This window comes from Nipponia nippon, unplaced genomic scaffold (genome assembly GCF_047370975.1).
Source record: "Nipponia nippon isolate SJK-2023a ecotype South Korea unplaced genomic scaffold, ASM4737097v1 scaffold_17, whole genome shotgun sequence".
In the NCBI taxonomy this organism is placed as follows: Eukaryota; Metazoa; Chordata; class Aves; order Pelecaniformes; family Threskiornithidae; genus Nipponia; species Nipponia nippon.
In genome coordinates, this window is record NW_028262333.1 from 7,531,909 (window position 1) to 7,551,563 (window position 19,655).

The 19,655-nt window shown below is 42.8% G+C and overlaps 1 protein-coding gene and 1 long non-coding RNA gene across 2 annotated transcripts in view; both read left to right on the plus strand.

Moving 5' to 3' along the window:
• Positions 1-431: 431 nt before the first annotated feature.
• LOC148056151 (uncharacterized) lies at positions 432-5,175 on the plus strand. Its single transcript, XR_015703974.1, has 5 exons — positions 432-559; positions 751-870; positions 1,477-1,549; positions 4,115-4,237; positions 4,332-5,175. It is a non-coding gene; the product is annotated as an uncharacterized LOC148056151 (long non-coding RNA).
• Positions 5,176-14,954: 9,779 nt separating this feature from the next.
• Positions 14,955-19,655, plus strand: part of LOC148056152 (uncharacterized) — a 42,752-nt gene continuing 38,051 nt past the window's right edge. Inside the window, exons 1-3 of the mRNA XM_087754188.1 lie at positions 14,955-15,010; positions 15,733-15,839; positions 19,114-19,318. Of these exons, the coding sequence (XP_087610314.1) occupies positions 15,786-15,839; positions 19,114-19,318 (259 nt within the window). The 5' untranslated portion in view covers positions 14,955-15,010; positions 15,733-15,785. The remainder of the gene's footprint in view (positions 15,011-15,732; positions 15,840-19,113; positions 19,319-19,655) is intronic.

The window sequence follows — 19,655 nt, forward strand, 5'->3', positions numbered from 1 at the left end:
AGAAAGTATGCAAATGCCTGAAAACCAGTAAGAGCTCAAAATGCTTTGTAGTCTAAAAACAGTCGAGGAGCCCATGCATGCTTTCTCTTACACAGGCACATATGCAAGCCACCTAATCAGCTCTGCAAGAATTGTTAAGACAAATATCCCTTGGTTGCGTTTTCAGTTCTAAACGAACAATTTCATTATTTGCATAATCTGAATTCTCCATTGCTTTAGCAGAAATGTGACTGCTACCATGTGAGGTTAGTGTGAATTGCTGAGGATCTGCCACATTGCATTATGCAGGTTTTTTTGTTGTTTTAATGAATAAATTCCAGAGAAGGCTATTATTAATTAAGCTGCAATATGGCATAGTCAGCTAGCAGTGAGGAGATGCTAACTTGATCTGAAGGACCCATCTGTAGAACTTTCTCTTTCAGAACCACAGCCCAGTTGCCACCATACACTGGAGGGAATTATTGGCAGCATTTCAGTGCGTTACTATGCCAAAAAGATGCCTTTGGAAGACAGAAATAAATTGGAAGAGTGGGGATTCATTGTGATATGCCTGCCACAGGTAGGTAGCACAGGGACAAGAAGCCGTTCAATATATTAGAGTCTTGGGTTTGAATAGATAAAAAAAATTCCAAGCATATGCTAAACTATTCTCCACATGAATAACAGTTTCTAATTTGCTCGACACATCTCTAATAATCCTGGCAGCTTCTCTCTTCATAATTAACATCTTCATTTTGTTGCTTTCTAAAGGTGTAATGTGTATTCCAGCTCAGAGGAATTCAGCCTCTTGGTTTCAGCCGTAGGAAGCAGGGGCGTGCTCTGGAGGTGGGAGGATGCTCCGGGGGACCAAGAGAGCACCCTGCCAGCGGGGTGAGCCGAGCCAGCGGGCAAGCTCAGAGCCTCTGGGGCACTCGCGCTGGGGCGGATAACATCTATGACCTGCTGTGTGCAGGGTGTATGCTTTCACATGTAGTCAGCAATAGAGGGGTAGAATAAATTACGTTTGTTAACTAATATGAAAAATGAAGCTCTGTTTATAAAATGTGTAGATAAATAGAGACTATGCCTTTTATATGTGTGTATTACTGCTTGGGTATATATTAGTTACTGGTTGATGTAGCTTATGAAACTACTCCATCTTCTCACCGCAGCACCACTACCACAAATAGCAGTATTTGGGCTGTTATGGTGAGGTGGGTGAGGGACCAGATATTGTAGCATCTTTGACAGTGAGCAATCCTTCCTTGAGAGAGACATTTGTATGTACAGACCACCTATACATGGTCAGCTTTATGGGGGGGGGGGGGGGGGGCATATGAATGCAAACACATATTTTGTAAAAGCATTTGTAAGTATATCATGATTATCCTGATAAACTAAAATACATGTATTCAGAATTGTTTCTGGGTAATGTATTTTAAATCTCAATTTCAGAAAGCAAAGTGTTCTGAGGTGTCTGTTGTTTGTCCCTGGCAGCTCCGCCAGCCGAGAGGTGAAACCCCGGATTCACGCACTGGTGTGACTGGCCATGTCTGTGGGCAATGAGCAGGTGAGTCCTGCTGGGCTGGACCTGCAGCACTGGCCCAGCGCCCTGGGATGCCAGCCTGGGCCCAGCCCTCCCAGCCTCCCTCGGGCAGCGCACTCTGATGGCCAGGGACCTTCCCCAGCTTTGAGGGTAGTCACACACAATTTCACACACACACCTGTCATGGATGATCTGGAGGCCAATTAGCATACAAATAGTTCAGCAATTAGGAAAGCAACTTGCCTTAGGTGCTCAGGTACCCTGTACTCCACTGGGTAGCAGAGCAATACTTAGGTTTAGGCTGCAGAGCACATCTGCCCCACAGCTCCTCCCAATCGCCTGCCGTTGGAAGCCCGATGGAGCAGACAAGTGGCGCATCCCATGGGAACGTGAGCAGGAGGTGATGCCCTGGTTGGAGCTCCTCTGGCAGCGATTGCTTCCCAATGGGCACAGCCCTGACCCACCTTGTTGGAGACTGTGGCCACCAAGGGCAGAACTAGAGTGATGTGTGGAGGGTGGATGCAGTGCAGGGGGTATTTCTGGGTGGGAGCTGCTCCTCTGAGAGCTGTTGCCTTTGGTGCACAGCAGCCAAGACCCAGGCAGCTGTAGCCAGTGCCTGCTGGCAGCACCTCCCGCAGACGGAGGAACCTTTATGCTCACAGTGTCCCAGCCCCATACTACCTCCCAGCAGAGAAACTGGCTGCATGAATTATCCCTAGAATACAAAAGTTATTTTCCTCCCACGGCTTTTCCTATCTCCGTGACCTAGTTACTGACTCGGAGTACATGCAGAAAGCCATGGGAGTGAAAAACAGGTATCTATTTGAATAAGAAAAGTTGATTGCTATTTTAAGCCCCTTATCATGTAGAAACATTTCAAGCTCAAACACCCTCCTCATCTATAACAGTGAGATAACTATAAAGGCTTCTCCCTCCCTGTCCTACAGTTTGACAGTACTGGAGTTTCAGGCAATTAAAATCCCTTCTCATGTCTATAGCGTACCTGTTGTAGTCGCTGTATTCTCAGGCAAACATGATTCAGACTTGAAACAGCAAATTATCTTGTTTGGAGGAGGTTTTATAGGTTGTTTTACCTAATAGGTGCAAGGTTAATGTTTCAGACGGATTAATTTAATGAAATGACACCTGAGTTACCATATTGCTTTAGGACAGAGGCAAGGAAAAGCCCCTGTGCCAGTAACTGATGCAGATAAAATGCTTGCTCTCTTTTGTGTCCTTTAGGAGAAAGCTGCAACCTTTCCCCCGAACGTTCCCTGAGCAGGTTAAGAATGTGCTGGAGATGCCAGTCCTCAGCTTTGGAGGTTCAGGACGTGCATCTCTTGAACGCTTGGACTCAGGGCGGGTGTGCAGCACTGCTGTGGCCCCGCTGGGATCCCGGTGCTGCCAGGGAGGACGTGGGGGCCCAGCTGCCCACTCTCTGAGGCTGGGCAGCAGCTTTTAGGCTGCTCTGAGGAGTGCAGGGAACAAGCTGAGATATGAGGGCTGGGGTCCTTTAGGACCAACGGACTGAAGTTTTCAGGTCTTGGTTAGGCAGAACTCCTAAACCTGCCCCAATTCTAGCCCTTCTCTGAAAAGCACACAAATTGAGGTTGGGCTTCAATTAAAAGTGAGTACAAAGTTCTTCCTCCCCTGGGACTTCAGCACGTATGTAAAATGTGAGCAATGCTTCAACTCTTCAACTCTTGACTAAAAGGAGTATATTTTATATTTAAGTTCTCTCAGATAGCAATGCCTTTACTGAGCTACATATGTGCTCATGTTTGAGTAAAACTTCAGACCCAGATGTAAGCCTGAGCTTTGTGGTCACCTGTGCAGTACAAACCAATGCCACCAGCTCTGGGGACCTCTGAGAGCAACTCTGATGCTGAGCAGCCCAGGCCTCTCTCCACTGTTACATTAGCATTGTCTTTGAGTGGCATATCAGACCTAGAAGGGAGAAAAGTGCACTTTGTTAAGTTAGATTTTGTTTTTTTTCCTCCCCCCGAGTACTTAATAAAAGGTCCTTGGGCAATGGCTGTATTGCCATGGGACAAACGGAGCGTGTGGTCACTTGGCTCAAAGTTGGTCTCCTCTGAAAGGCAGGTGAGACCGTGCATGCTTGCAGGCTTCAGCTGAGCTCAGCATCCTCCCGAAACGCAGCCCCTCCACGGCACCCCGAGCAGACAGCTGCCAGACACTTGGCAGCAGAGCTGCAGAGCCATGAATCCTGAGTGAGTGGCTCATTCCTTTGGAGAGGCGATGTCACTGCAAGGATGATGGATCTGGCAGCAGCTCGGTGCCCCAGAGATGCTATCTCAAAAAGACAGACTGCAGCCTGTGATTGATAACGCAGGAAACCCAAAAGACAGGCATGATGCAATTTGAAAAAGAGAACCTGTGCAAAGAAAACGGGTGGAAAAAGCCCCTCAGTCCTGTAATGCTACGCTTCTTCAGTTGCCTTCCATTTTTGCCAGAGAAGCAAAGTGATTTTCAGTTGTTCTTGCTTTCCCCAGGGTGCTGCTGGGGATATTTATGACTGAATAAACGTATTCTTCCGTGCAACCTCTATTTGCGTTTTCTTCTATCCAGCAACTGCACATCTGTTTCTGATTGAGCAATCACTTGAGTGGGAAGCAGAAAGCAGTGGAGTGACTTCACTGTGTCCAGCCAAAGCGAGAGATGGGAAGAGCCGGACTCTGGAAATACAAGAAGGTAGACCATGTTTTTTGGCATAGGGATGGCTTGGGAACAAGAACACAATTTACAAAATATGCCAAGGTATGAAATGTTTTTGTTCTTTTTACAGTGTTCCCCACCCCTTTAATCTGGGTGAAATCCCTCCAAACCTCCCCTCCATAAAATGATAGAGGGGGCAACCCTCTTAGCCCTGTCAGCACTCCCCACAGAGGGCTCACTTTTGGGAGCAGGACACGGCAGGAATCTCTGTGGCAGAGCTGAACACGAGGCTCTCCTGTCCTGGACAGCTGGAGTTAAAATCACCTGGTATCTGCCCCATGGACAGCTCATCCTGTGTACGGAGCCGCGCAGCTAGAATCGCAAATCCACCATCTAACACACACAAGCCTGGCGTAACGTGCTGCTGGCATACAAACGCATTTCCATGGGAAAGGGAGGGGTGACTTAACTGGTTCTGAAAACCCTTTTATGTGGGGAAAAACACACCTTCTCTCCAAACCCTCCATCTGGGGTTTTTACATCTCTCTTCTAGTTACTGTTTTTTTGAATCAAAGACCAAAATGGAGCTGTTGGATGATGGCTTTGGGAAGATGCCCCATCTTTTTTGGTGGGTTTCATCAGTCAAGGCATGTCTGATGAGGTGCATATCCAGATACCAAAGGTTAAAGAGGACCAGGGTGTTGCTTGCCCTTCCTCCTCTGCCTGGACGAAAAAGGCAGGCTCTGTTCATCTGATGATGTTTGACACATTCAGCAAGTGATAGCAGGAAAGTTCAGGATGCATTTGGCATTTTTTTTATTTGGCTTTAAAAGCTGTGTAAAGACTTAAAACAGTGAAAACAACAGGCCCAGCTGCATATTACTAATTTTGTGTTGCAATTTCATTTAGATAAATTGCTCCTATGAGTTCCTAATAAAAACAGATGTTGGCTTGTGTCAAAATTAGTGAACAATTCTGATAACAGAGGCAGCTATTTTTAGTTTTATGTTAACCCAGTTCAGCCTTACATCAAGTTGCATTAAACTTAGAAGATACAAATAGGATCCATGCTGGTTATTCATTTGCTTCAAATCATGCCAAAACCATCTCTTCTGCTTCGCATAGTAGGTGGGATAAGGGAGTAGCTGGAAGGCAAGTTATTTGTCAAGTCTCAAGCAGCACTTGTCATCCGGTGTACTCGTAGCTGGTGTGGAAGCATTAATTAGGGGAGTGAGCTCAAGCCAAGTGACGAGCACAGCAAAGGGCCACCAAAGACGTGGACCAAGGAACCTTCCCTACAGAAAACATCTGCAGCTGGAGCAGGTGGGTTGGGTTTGCAGTGCTGCACAGCTGGATGGTCAGCAGCCCCCGGGAGTCCAGGCAGCCCTGGGGATCTGTGAGTGCTTAGCATGGCAAATGCTGTCTCTGTGGAAGGAGGCATGTTCTTCACTGTTTGTCAGCGTTTTCCTTTGAGCATTGCAGGCACTGAAGCTGGAGGAGGAAAGCCCACCCAAGAGGTTAAGTGACCGGTCCTGCATCAGGAGTGATGGATAGCCAGAAGCACATAACCATCTGTCCCTTGTCCTTCCTGGTTGTCTTTGTCCTTCCAATATATTCAACACATATTTGAATTTATTCCTATGCGATTTGAAACCTTGAAGTGTATGGCTAGCCTGTCAAAAGGGGAGTTTTCTTTGGGTGGTAGGTATTAGGTATGCTGCGTGAGAAGCATAGTTTATCTAATGAAGTCTTCAGCTGTTCCAGACTACAGCAGCTTTTTGGAAGCTTCATTTAATCATCTCAACGGTTACCATTTGGAATTATATTATATGAAGTTTCATTTTCTCTCAAAGCAACTTAAGTAAGGAGAAACGCAATGTAAACACAGAAAAATCCAGCCCTGGCTTTTTTTTCCTTAGTTTAGTTTAGCTTAGTTTAGAGCATAGAGAATAATCTTTATAATGATTCTTGAGTTTTGTAAGTTTTTTTTTTTTTTTGTTTTCGCTGACTCTCTTTTCCAAATTTTAGATTTTATAAACTAATAGTTGCTTTGACATTAAGTGCACTGCTAAAAACAATTAGCATGCACAATTAAATCTCTATTTATACCAATATTTCTCTTCATGGGAAAAGTTTTATTTCAGCTCCTCATTATTTTAAAGCAATTTGCAGAAAAACGTACTATTAGGAAAATTAGGCTGATGGCATTTGGGGTGAGCTGAACGCACTGTTAAGCAAATCAGAAATTAGTGTAAATTTCTTTCATTTGACTTCATTTGCTGCAGATCAAGTTTGATACTAATGATAAAAAATAGGTCAAGCTTTTAAAAATATTGAGGTCTTTCTGTGTGATGACACTGAACAGAAGTGGCAAGAGGAAAAAATTGGATTTTTTTTTTTTTTTCTGATCTAAATTGGAATAATTTTAATAATGTTATTATCTCTTGAAACCAAGACGCAGTCTTGTCTCAGAGCACATCACATGCACATGAACAGCCTTTCTGTGTTTTGGAGACAGGACAAGGTGATCTTTGTGTGTCCCAGCAGAAGGCAGGGGCATCTTGGTGTGCATATTCCCCTCTGCCCAGTGCCATGAAGATCAGCTTTTAGCCCACAACATGCAGAACTGCCTACTCTGCTGCTTCAAAAAAGTGGAAAACAAGTGGATGAGTTTAGCCTAGCATGATAACTGATAATATTTGGGATTATTTTTCCCTAATGGTTTGTGTTCTGCTGCTTCACACTGAGCTCAGATATTATTGCATTGAGGGATGCTCATTGAGTCTTTGCTTTAGTAAAACGCCACTCCTGCTGGGGCACGACGGGTCTTGGCCCTTTTCAAGTGCATGGCTTATGTGTATTATAGAAAGGCACAGTACCTGGATTGCATCTTGTAACATGACAAATATATACAGGGTAGGAAAGAAAGGAGATGCAATTAAATGTCCTGATTCTACAGTTACTTATATACTTGCCTAATAGCAGTTGGAGTACCCAAATTAGTAAATTAGATGTAATTAGTACATTTGGCTGAAGTATGGAAATGCAGCTTGTGGATGTTTATAATACCAAGAAATTTGGAGAAGCTGCTGCTGAATAGCAAAATAGTAATCAATAGATAATGCAGAAGGAGAAGGGAAAAAAATAATCAGAAAAATACAAGACCCCCAAGAACATTCCTGAAATGTTGCTATTTGGAGGATCACTTAAAGTGGTTTTTGATTGCAGCAATATCCTCCATCAGAATGTTTTTGCATCAGAAACCAATGTAGTATTTGCAAGGTAAATGATCATTTTATATTTTTTTCAAAAGCCTTTTCTATTCTGCTGTGTTAAGTTGTGAATAAAGCCCTGAAGAGAGAATGCATTGGGCAGTCTGCATTGCCTACTGCTCCTGCTCTCTGCATCTGGAGTCAGCAAAAGCGACAGCAGGTTTACACAAGAGTACCCGAGAGCAGGACTAGGATTTTTTTCTGTGCTTATCTGATGAGGTCCTAAATGTCCCAGATGCTATGGGAAAATACTGGAAGGTTCTGAGGAGCTGCTGAAAAGCCCGGTGGTTTCAGTAGGAGTGTGAGTACTCAGGAGATACATGGATCAAAAGTGCTAAAGCCCCAACTCACTCCTAGGAGTTTGACCTGAGAGAAGGGGATCCCATGCAGGAGGCGAGACAGGAGACAAGATTCCAAAAGGGTTGAAAGTGAAGCAGAAGACAAGTTTCAAGCTCAGTATCTCCTAATCAAAGACAGCCAAATACTGAAAGGTTGCCTCACCTTATTTTCCTTCCTATCCTTTCATCGGATGTGATTGAACAGGAATTCTTCCATCTCCTCCCTCAGTGTAGAACAAAGATGTACTTTGATTTGAGAATGGGATGTAATTTTAACTAGAATAGTAGAAAGCATGTCAGTAGTTTAACAGTTGTAAAATTAGAAGGAAAGAAAACCCCTAAGAGATGAGAAAATAGCTGGTATTAAAGTGATAGAATAATCTTACCCCGTAATAGTATTCTGTGCAGCTTAAAGCAGCTCTCTTCAGCTGGTATCTGTCAAATCCTATCACGAATGTAAGGTGACATTATGAAGTCTCCAGATATATTTTCATGTCATTTAGCTGATTTGTGTCATTTGATAAATTGCATGTTTGTAAAATCAATGTTCTTCACCGTGTGTATTCTGCTTTGCCAGTGTTAAAGTTCTGTGCTAGAGACAACAGCAGCAATTCATAAAAGCTGTTGCTTCACAAGATCTTACCACTTTCTTATTAAATACCTTTATTCATTTTCCAGCAGACTTGGGATAAAAGATTAGTGAGATACATGAAGATACATAAGGTGAGTTTTCATTAATTCTGCTTAATAACATCTCTGTTATTTTTTTAAACATGAAGTAAAAGGGAAAATCAAATCCTAGTGAAAGGTGAAGGTACAGGCTCTTGTTCTCTTGCTCGTGGTGGTTAAGCCCAGGAAAGATCTGTTAATTCCTGGTGTGACTGGTAGCTCAATCCCAGACCACTTGGGTTGAGCAGGCTGCAGGCAGGTGGACCCAGCCCATGCACTTCAGCTCGACCTTTACTTACTCCTTAGTACTCCTCCATCTCCTCCTAAGGCAGAGGACTGATTGTGGTGAACTTGTGGGCCCAAGGAATATTCACCAGTGGTGAGGTGAACCCACTGCTGTTGAGTGCTGGGGTAAGATGTGGACCTGGGTTTGCAGGAGTGACTCTGTGTTTGTTCTGGGTGCTCCAGTGGAATGGTAGATGGGGTGTTCAGACATTGGCAGATGCATGCAATAATTAATCCTGCGAAAGCTTAGAAATCTATGAAAATTGTCAGCTGCTCTCAGAGCCCCTGGCCTGCAGCAGGATGTTGAGTGGGAATGCTTTTAAAATTCCCTTAAAGGTACTGGTGATTTTTAACTGTATTGATTTATTTAGATGGAGCCTTTCAGTCCTTCAAAAGGACCATGGGCAGGAGTGCTGATCTGCTGGAGGGTAGGAAGGCCCTACAGAGGGACCTGGACAGGCTGGATCGATGGGTCCAGGCCAAGTGTACGAGGTTCAACAAGGCTCAGTGCTGGGTCCTGCACTTCGGTCACAACAACCCCATGCAACGCTACAGGCTTGGGGAAGGGTGGCTGGAGAGCTGCCTGGTGGAAAAAGGACCTGGGGATGTTGGTTGACAGCTGGCTGAATATGAGCCAGCAGTGTGCCTGGGTGGCCAAGAAGGCCAATAGCATCCTGGCTTGTATCAGGAATAGTGTGGCCAGCGGGACCAGGGAGGTGATGGTGCCCCTGTGCTGGGCACTGGTGAGGCTGCACCTTGAGTACTGTGCTCAGTTTTGGGCCCCTCACTCCAAAAAGGACATGGAGGTGCTGGAGCGTGACCAACGAAGGGTAACGAGGCTGGTGAAGGGTCTGGAGCACACATCTTACGAGGAGCAGCTGAGGGAGCTGGGGTTGTTTAGTCTGGAGAAGAGGAGGCTGAGGGGAGACCTTATCGCTCTCTACAACTGTCTGGCAGGAGGCTGTAGCAAGGTGGGGGTTGGTCTCGTCTCCCAAGCAGCAAGAGATAGGACAAGAGGAAATGGGCTCAAGTTATGCCAGGGAAGGTTTAGATTGGATATTAGGAAAAATGTCTTCACCGAAAGGGTAGTCAGGCACTGGAACAGGCTGCCCAGGGAAGTGGTTGAGTCCTCATCCCTGGAGGTATTTAAAGGATATGTAGATGTGGTGCTTAGGCACATGGTTTAGTGGTGGACTGGCAGTGCTGGGTTAATAGTTGGACTTGATAATCTTAAAGATCTTTTCCAACCTAAACAGTTCTATGGTTCAAGTTCTACTGCGATAGGAATTACTCCTCTGGTTTGCACAATGGGTGGTAGATCTCCCTTCCTCACCTTACAAGTGTCCTGTTGTAGTTTATGGCTATAGGTAGAACTATTCTGGCAAACACAAGATCAGAAGAAAAGAATCTTAATGAATATTAATATATTGTAACTGGTGACAATGAGTCATTCACAAGTTTAATAATGGCATATAGATCAATGTGCATCACTAGGAAATCTGGTTCAGCATAGTTTTGACCTGATTGTTACCTTGTCCAAGTTCTCCGCACCCTTCTGAAATGCATCTGTCCCCCAACAGCAGTTCTTTGTGAGCACTGCCTTCAAGGCGGGACCACCTTCACACTCAGCTCAGGTTGGTACCCTTCTTTACAGTATTATTAATCTGTTGATTTTTGCTTATGCTGTGAAATCAGAAGTGATGGCTACTCTTGGTACATTTACTTTAATATTAGTATAAATGTAAGTATTGGTAAGTACTAGACTACACCTGGCAAGTCTAACTCACTGACTGTTGGTCTTAATTGAGAAAGACTATCCTGCTTAATTTCCTGGTTGTAAAAGCAAATATTAGTAAATGAATAAAACCTTTTCTTCTGATATTGTTTTCTTTTAGACAAAAGCTATTTCTTGACTTAGTTTTTCTCGCAGCTTATCAGCTTTTTGCATTTTCAGGTTTTCAGCCTTGGGTCTTGTAAGATAAGCTGAGTTTGAGAGGAACATTTATCAGTTCTATTTTAGTTTCAGATGCAAAGTTTAATGGCTTTCCTCATGACCTAACATAATGTCTGACTTGATTAAAAAAAATCCCCATAAATATAGAGCTTAAAAGCAAGCTCCTAAATACTTTTTTTTTTTTTAGCAAAACCATGCCACACAATACTTGTATAAGGTATTGTGTTTGATCACAGATAACAATGAGCTGCTGTATCAATCATACATATTAAGTAATAATACTGTGCAGCTATTGGCTCTATGCTGGCTAATTTTCAACACACCAGTGGTTGGTGTAGGATTTTAATAGCCTCACTTGAGCTGTACTGCATAGTTAAGACCACATCTGCTGAAGAATAAATCAGCCGTTTGAATAGTCCAAATGAATAGCTTTGGTCCTGTATTATAATTTAACTCAAGTTTTCAAATTTGTCTTTGTTATTCTAAAAAGGGAGGAGAACAGAATGAAAAACTCAGGAATGTGACATTGCATAATTAAACATATTTATGGCTGTATCCATCTATCTATCTGTCTATCAAAACCTGCAGCCTTTCCTTCCTCTAGAACAGCATAAGGCTTGTCGGTGCTTTCAACGCCAACGTTTTATAAACTTTGGTTGGTCCCTTGCAATCATAAGCTGGTAGGTGTTAGGAAAGGCACAACAAATTTGGTACCATGACTTTACTGCCAAAGAACTGAAGCAGATGAAGTTTGTCAGCCCACTTTTGGGGAAAGTAACCTGAAGATATTTAGTAGAAGTGAATTAAAATTCATCATCTTGACCTGACTCTTGCAGGGAAGCATTTGCCAACCCTACAGACAAGCTCTCCGATCAGCTGTTTGTCCTCTAAGATGCAAAGAGGGGGAGAGTGCCTCGCAGCTGTTTCCTAGAGCTGAAGCATCGAGGACATAAATCAAATCCATATAATGGAGGAGTGTCACATTGGAAACACAGACTTCAAAAGAGATTTTAATGGTAGGTTAAATTCTAATTCTAAGACTGATAGTTGAATGAAAGTACAACATAATTATGGATTACAGGTATTAAGCTGCAGAGCAATTGCAGTTGTCTCTCAATGTACATCTCTTGTCAGCCTCTGCTGGGGGCTCTGTTCATCGCACCAGGTCTGGGGAGATGGAGATGATTCAAAGAGCAGCTAAAATGATTAAAGCTAGGGTAGGATTTATGAGGAAAGATTAAAGAATTAAATATGTATAGCCTGGCTAAATCATGACTTAAGGGGAAGTATAACTCTTTATGAGTGTTTCAAGGTTACAAATATCAAGGACTGGAAGAACCATTTGGCATGTCACTGGCAGAATTGCTAAGAGTAATGAGATGATACTAAGAAAAAGTAAATTTTCAAATGCTGGCAATACCACATGATCAGGTTTAGGTATAAGGGAGAAACAAAATCTAACTGCATGGAGATGACAGGAATGTCTTTGATCTGTGGAGAGCTCATCAGTTTTGGGTTTTTTTCCAGACTCTTTCCATAAAGTCCCTGCATTACTCACAGAAAGGCAGCCAGCTCTCTGCGCAGTGCACAGCGACACTTCCCACCCGCTGGCAAGGAAAGTTTGTGTTAGATCCACTTGCACAAGAACTCTAGCAAATGGAGACAAGGCTGAATTTTCTGCCTTTCATAGTCCTGGTGTCTCATTAAGAGAACAGTGGGTTGTGGGGTACCACTGGTCTTGAGACATGGTTAAGAATCAGTTTCTAGGGTGGAAAGTTTTCATCGCGTGTGAAAGTGGTAGATGCTGGATGGGAGATGAACAGGATGGAAAAACTAGTCTATCCTTGGATCCAAGTTATAGACCATGGCAGGTTTCCAAGCTGGGGCCTAGATGAGCTAGATCGATTTGCCAGATTAACCAGGGTAGAAATAAAAGGAATTAATGCTAGGAGTTAACTCCAGTCCATACAGTAGCAGGGGCAGTCTGGAAGGCTCCAGGGGACATCCAGAGAAGTACCCGCATGATGGAGTGATTATTGTTGTCACTGTCTTCATATTTATGTACTTCATACTATAATCACAGGAGTTTATTGCCTGCACTAAGGAAAGTGTAGTCCTGCACACTGCTTGCAAGTTGGAGAGACTTTTAGAATATTTGACTGAAAAATATCGTCATAAGTAAAGATAGAAAATATAATTGTTTTGCTAATTGAGACCTGTATCCAAGTATATCATTAAATCAGTTATGGAAAACAGATGTGGGAAATGATAATCCATTCTGCATTGCGTTCTCTCCCGCACTATATGGCTTGGATTTTCTTTTGTTTTCTTTTACTCTTCTTCTTAGATGATCTGAAGGAGAAAAATAGTTTTTTGATATGAGCTTAACCCTCATATTAGGAATCATTTTTATTTCAAAATCCAAATGTTATACTGGCTGAGCACCAAACTTATTTTTCAATTACCTTAGTTCACTTTCTCAAAGTGCTTCTTTTTCTAGGTAATTTGTTTTTATACCTCATCCAGAGCTCTGAAAATGCGAGGAGGCTTTTTTATTGTTAGCCTTGAGCAATGACTCGAAGTTAAACAGCATCAACTGAATGTCTGCAAGTTGGCTGAAAACAAGAAGTTTCTGAAGACTGTTAGGGTGAGTTACAGTGGGACGGAGCACAGTGTCCCGATATGGCTGCTCCAGCCCTTCCTCACCCCTGGGCACAGCAGTTTGTTTTCTTTGGACTGGCACTCTCCCGCTGTGTCCCCGGTGGGGTCTGTCACGCCTGTGCAGAGTGCTAACATCTTCCCATCCTGCATCTCCAGCACAAAGCACAGGGTAGGACCTGGGGTCTGTCCTTTATTTTCCTAAAGGTTTAAACTGAAATGAGAGCCAGCTTTGCCAAATCACCATGTTCAGGTGAAGTTTGGAATCGTAGAGTGCTTTGGGTTGGAAGGGACCTTCAAAGATCATCTAGTCCAACCCCTCTGCTGTGGGCAGGCACATCTTCCACTAGATCAGGTTGCTCAAAGTCCTGTATCCTGAGGTAGAGAATATTTTGTTGGTCTCTATGGGAATTAGGTTCATACATTTAACAAGAAAAATAGGTAGTAGCCTCTAGGAGCTTCTCTAATACATCCTGAAATAAATCCTAAAAAGAATATATGAAAAGCGGAGGAAATATCCTTATTAAATAGGCAGGTTGTAATATGGTTATGTGTTGAGAACATAATAATGGGATACAGGCATTTCAACTAAAAAAAAATCAAATTATTTCCCAAAGATAGGCATCATGGATGAAATTGCCTTCATACTTCACACTAATTAAAGTCTATGAAATACATTGTGACTGTCAGTTGGTATTTACTTTTCTCTTCCACCATCTGATAGCAGCTGCTGAATTAACTGAATGGATGATCTTTTGATTTCTTTGCACATCCATGTCACATGTTATCCACTGTGTGGATATCCACTGACAGATATCCACTGAGCTCTGAAAGGTGGTACTGGATTTAGTCTGATTTTTTTTTTTTTTCTGAAGCCAATGGGATTTTTCCATTGAATTCCAAGGCTCTTGAATTAAACTTGCTCTGAGGGCCTCCCTTAACACAATAGCAGTAGTTTGTGATTTTTTTCCCTCTCTCTTTTCTTAAATCTCTTTTCTGTCCATGGAGGAGCCTTGCTGCAGTTTTCCCATGGACCCTTCTCATATCTTCAGGCCATCACTGGTGCAGAGACCATACTCTGAGCGATGCTGTCCCTCCAGAAATGGCTGCGGGTGTCCTGGAGGATGCGATGCAGGTGTCTGAGCATCGCCCTCCTTGCTGGTAGCAGTCACCAGGTGAGGCAGTGCCCTGGCTGCCTGCGTGAACCAGTGAAATAAATGGACAATAAAAGCAGACTGCACTTTGAGAAATGGGGGCTGGGGAGGGGGGGCAGAAAGATATTTCTGCTGGAAATGGTGGTGTTTCCTCTGCACAGCCAATTTTTAATGTATTTCTGTTCTCTTTAGAAATATGAAACTCCAGGTAGCGGTCCTGCATCTTAACAGAATTGTCAGCAAATGACTTTTGTTCCAATATTTTGGTGCCATTTTTCCTGAGCTGCCTTTATAATGAATCGTGAATCTTTACATGCCCAGTGTGAGTTACTGAGATCCAAATTTGTTCTGGAAATAGTCTGTCTGACAGCCTTTTTATTGGCAAAGAAACTATTTAAATGAGAAACCTGTGCAGGAGATGAACTAACTGCCCCATGTGATGGCAAACGGAAGCTGATGAATTCTGCACGGGCAATCAGGTGACCCCTTTGCTTTCCACTCTAATTACTTTCCTGTCAGATGGTCAATTAGAGTGACAGGGTCCCAAATTCCCAAAGATCTTTGTTTTGCCTTAGAAGATTAAAGGGTGGCAACTATTTTCAATATGATTATCATCATTATCTCTGGGAGATTTTATACTTGAGAAGTGAAAGTCATAATAGCCCAGCTCACTGCAATTATTTACAAATTGCCTTAATGTATTTTCCAGAAGCTCTTTTTGCACTTTGTAATTTATTTATTTTCTCAGCCAATAGCACATTAAAATGCTAAAATATCTCTGAACCTATATGAAGCCAGTCTGGTGGTAACTTGCATGGACTTTGCCAGCATCCCTTTACCCACTGGTAACCCCATCCATTTTTCGTTAAAATACCACTTCTCTGTCTTATCTCTGGTAATATACCTTGAAGGATTAATCCTTTTTTTTTTTTTTTTTTTTTCTTTTTTGTTAAAATTGAAGGAAATTTGTTAACGTTGCAGTAATTCTCTGTGTGGATGGAAATGCTTGTGAAAACATAAACTAATATAGGAAAATATTCAGAGACACAAAGAAATGCTCAGTTTCTCAAAAAATGCATTTTTTCTGGAGGCATGTTTCTAAAGAGGAGGAAGTCTTGACCCATCAAGGGATGGAAATAGCCCTGTATCAGGAAGCAGTGTACGGGTAACTATCTAGTGGGCTCCATTTTCTCTGTTGCAGAAGCCAATCAGCCTTAGGAGAGCGACCACGGTGATTTTGGGCACAGGCGCTGAATGTGGCTGTTTGGATCCTGGCCACATCTCTTCCCTTTCTTCTTATTCTTAATGGTGAGTAGAGAAAGAAGGCACAATATGCCCTGTGAATTAAATTGAAACTAACCCAAATAACTTCTAAAATACGCTCAGCTAATTGTTCAAGAGTAATTTACAGACCAAGAGTTACACTGCAATAATTTTGAATAATGAGTAAACCACAAAAAAAAAAAAGGGTAAATGGCTTGCAGACATTTTGTGAACAGAAAATGAGGCTAAGTTCATTGAATAAATTAATTGCTATGGATTATTCTCTCAGCTTTAATCTGCCGCCTGCTGAAAGAAGTCTGTGCAAATGGAAAAGCTGGTCCACAGCTTTCATTTTGAAATGTGGCTGCTTCACACTGAATAGAAGAGAAAAGAGGCCTGAAAGGATTTTTTGCTGTGTTATAATAATGTATCATGCTTGTAACACAATTTTCACCTTCAGAGTTTTACCTGCCCTTTGGGATGGGGCAGTTTTATAATCCCATTTTATTAGTGAGAAGCAGATGGAGAGCCTGCAGGGAAGAGAGGTGATTTTTCCCAAGGCCACACATTGTCTCTTTGGCAGAATTCAAATTGGAGCTTGGGATTTTGCAGTCCCTGGCTGATGCTTATGATATTTTTCTGTTTGAAGACTTCCCCTTCCTGCAAAAACATGCATACTGGGAGGTGAACAAAACAACTCTAAGCAGATTTGAGGCTTCGCCAATGAAAACGCAGAGAAAAAGAAGGAATGAGAAGACATGTCTTCCAGCCCATTTTAGAAGATCAGTTCTAGTAAAGAGGAATTACATTTTAAGAACCAGACAGATTGTCTCAGATTTACTATCTTAGAGGACAGCAGTGAAGACAAAGCATTTTTCTGTAAGGATTATGATTACCTGACGGGGTCTTACCATTACCAGGAGAAATGACCCTGATTTACAAAAGATCTGTTCATTTATAAGTAGCTGTTGCTTTTTAATAGCACAATTTTTTCTTACTGCTATTAATATTAATAAAAATAAAAATAAGGCCCATGTCTTTACTTGGATGACATTTGCGATTTAAAATGAAATTCAGAGAGCCCCATAGATCAATCCTTGGATTTTATAAGCTGCTAGTGGCAATTTATGTGGATGTGAGACCACAAAATCCTTCCAGGTTCCGCGCACAAGCTGTCTCTCATGCCTTAGCTTCTGGCAGCCTTTTCTCTCCTGACTCAAGCTGCTGTGGCCGGGTGCCTGAACAGGGCGTCCTTGAGCTGGAAGTGTCTGGTGACAGCCCGACAGCTTAGGACAAGCTCTTTGCTATTAATGGGGCTCAGAGTAGTATGACTTGGCTCAGATTTATGCACTGTGCAAGTCATCCCTCTGAGAAAGCTTTAGCGTTCCTCCTTGTGTGGGGACTGATATCCCCTCGCTGACGTTATTTATAGCAGGGCACTCTTACACCCCGCCTGACTCGCTGCATAGTGTTAGTAAACAAATCTATAAGTCCTTTCCCATTTAGCTCCCAGTCTAAAGTGAGCTGTATAGTACAGCAGCCAGTGTAGCTGTAAGGGCAAGCTGCTGCTGAGGAGTTTTGTTGAATGGAGTACAATTACCCCATCTGGCTTGATCATATCCTCTCAGTTTGTCAAAATAGATTTTTTCCCCTCCATTTGATGAAGTTTAATAGAACAGAACAAAAATTGAAATGTTAACATTAACCATAAGGTGAGACAAAGGGAGATGCAGTTACATTAGTCATGGGAAGCTCACCAGAGGTGCCCAAGCTCTGTTTGCACCCCGGTTTGCTGCCCAGCCATGGGAGCAGCACCTGACTGCAAGGGAGGGGGCTCTGCACCAGCTCCCCGCTCCCCTTCACTCTCAGTCCTCGCTATTACAGAGTTTGGTCTCCAGCAGCCCCTACAGAAAAAGCCATCTTTTCTGTTGTGATTAATACTGCTGAAACAGAGTTACAAAATGTTGACCTTAATACAAGGTTAGTTGTTATCTGCTGTTGTTGACTTCTTCAGCATGTACCTTTTGGTGCATCTTTCAGTTCTTGTTTGTTCAAAACACCTTTCTTGTTCTGAGATTGCATTTCTAATAGTTTCTTATCAGAAACGATCTAATCCCGTTGATAGCCCCAGTGCACTCTGAACCTGCCGGTGTGGGAAGCCTGGTATGCAAGGAGTGCATCCCGTGCTCTCTGGACTCATGCAGGGATTTGGATTGCTGTTGGTTTGCTGGTACAGGAGGGTCTTAATTCTCCTTTGCTGTTTCAAACATTAACTGAGAATCAGACTTTCTGCCTTCCCTTGAAATGACACCAACATAAAGAAATTAAAATGTGTCTTTTCCTGATGTGCCTGAAGCCATAAAATGATTTATATACAAAATCAAACTAAATAAATCAGGATCTTTTTCTCCATGTTCGGGAAGGTTAAACCTCCAGCAGCAATGGCAGCAACACATTGCACTCAGAGTTTTGCAGACATAATGTCACTCTCTTATTTTATTACACAATGCAGTTCAGCCTAAATTACATTTTCTTCTTTTAATTTATTTGCATGAAAAAGATGGCACGGCATAAATCATCTTGTGTAGGTTGCTGGGTTATTTGCATTTCAGAGGTTGTTTTTAACTTTGTATTAGAAAGGAATTTGCAATTGAGAAGCTTTGGGAGGCATTAACTTTTAGTGACTGGTGGTTATCAAAAGGTGATGAATGATGTTCATTTTGCTTAGGACAAATATCCCAAAGTTTGGGTCTTTCTAAAAAACTTGTTTGAGGCAAAGACTGAAAGCCAGTGAGCGATGCTTTCATCTAAGATAGTAATTCCTCTTGGAAAAGCAGGATGGAATGGATCAGTTTGGTCTCTGAAACCAGCTTCTCGGCACTGTTCTTGCAACGCAACATCTGCCCCGTGGAGGTCAAGTCGCTTGCTCTCTGCCTTGCCAGAAAGGAGGTGGTCAGAAAAGTTCATCGTGTGGAAGGCGCTTTGAGGAATTCCCTCTGCTCTGGAGAAAGGAGGATCATCACACGGTTCTCGCCAACATTGGCTGCCTGCATCTGTTACTGCTCTTCGTTACGGCTTTTATTTAATGGCATCTGACGTAGGGCAACTAGAAGTCTGGTAGGCTTTAATGAATCTTCAGATGACTATTTCCTGCTAAAAAAAATGTGATGAGAAGCTGTATCTTAAATTCAATACAGCATGTACCACACAGGGAACAAAACAGCAGAGTAAAATGTATTTTATTAGCAATGAACTGAGGCTGCACATGAAAGAACCCTTTAAAGATCTGACATGTTAAATGCATTATATTCCCCTTCAGGAAAGAAGCAGTCAAAGGGACAGGGCTGATGAACTGCGCTTATTAACTTGGCTTGGCGGTGATGAGAATGGTATTGACGAAAAGGCTGTGGTAGACTTCAAACGCATTTACTGCCGTCATGAAGTTAGAGCACTGCTCTGGCAAAAAGTTGGAATTACTTTACACATTGATGCAAGGTCTCCAGCAAAAGGCACATCATCTGAAGGTGAGCACAGTTCAAGAGTTGAAAGCAAAGCAGTGAAGCACATCCACTGCCTCCAGTAGGTGGGAACTGGAGAGCATCAAAGCCAGCCCCACTGCAAGGTACCTGCTGAATCGAGGGATGAAAGGGACTTGCTGGATGAATGAGTCCATCTGCTTGCTAACAGGGCAGTATTCACGGCTCTCTAAAAACGTGGGGAAATTGCTTATCGTTTCATTATGCTCTTTGTTGATTCACCTTGCCATAAACTTTTGAACAGGTTGTTTGCTGCTCCATCCAGCTTACTCTCTAATAGGAGGGATCTACAGTCAAGTGGTCCTTAATGATACACAAACCTCCT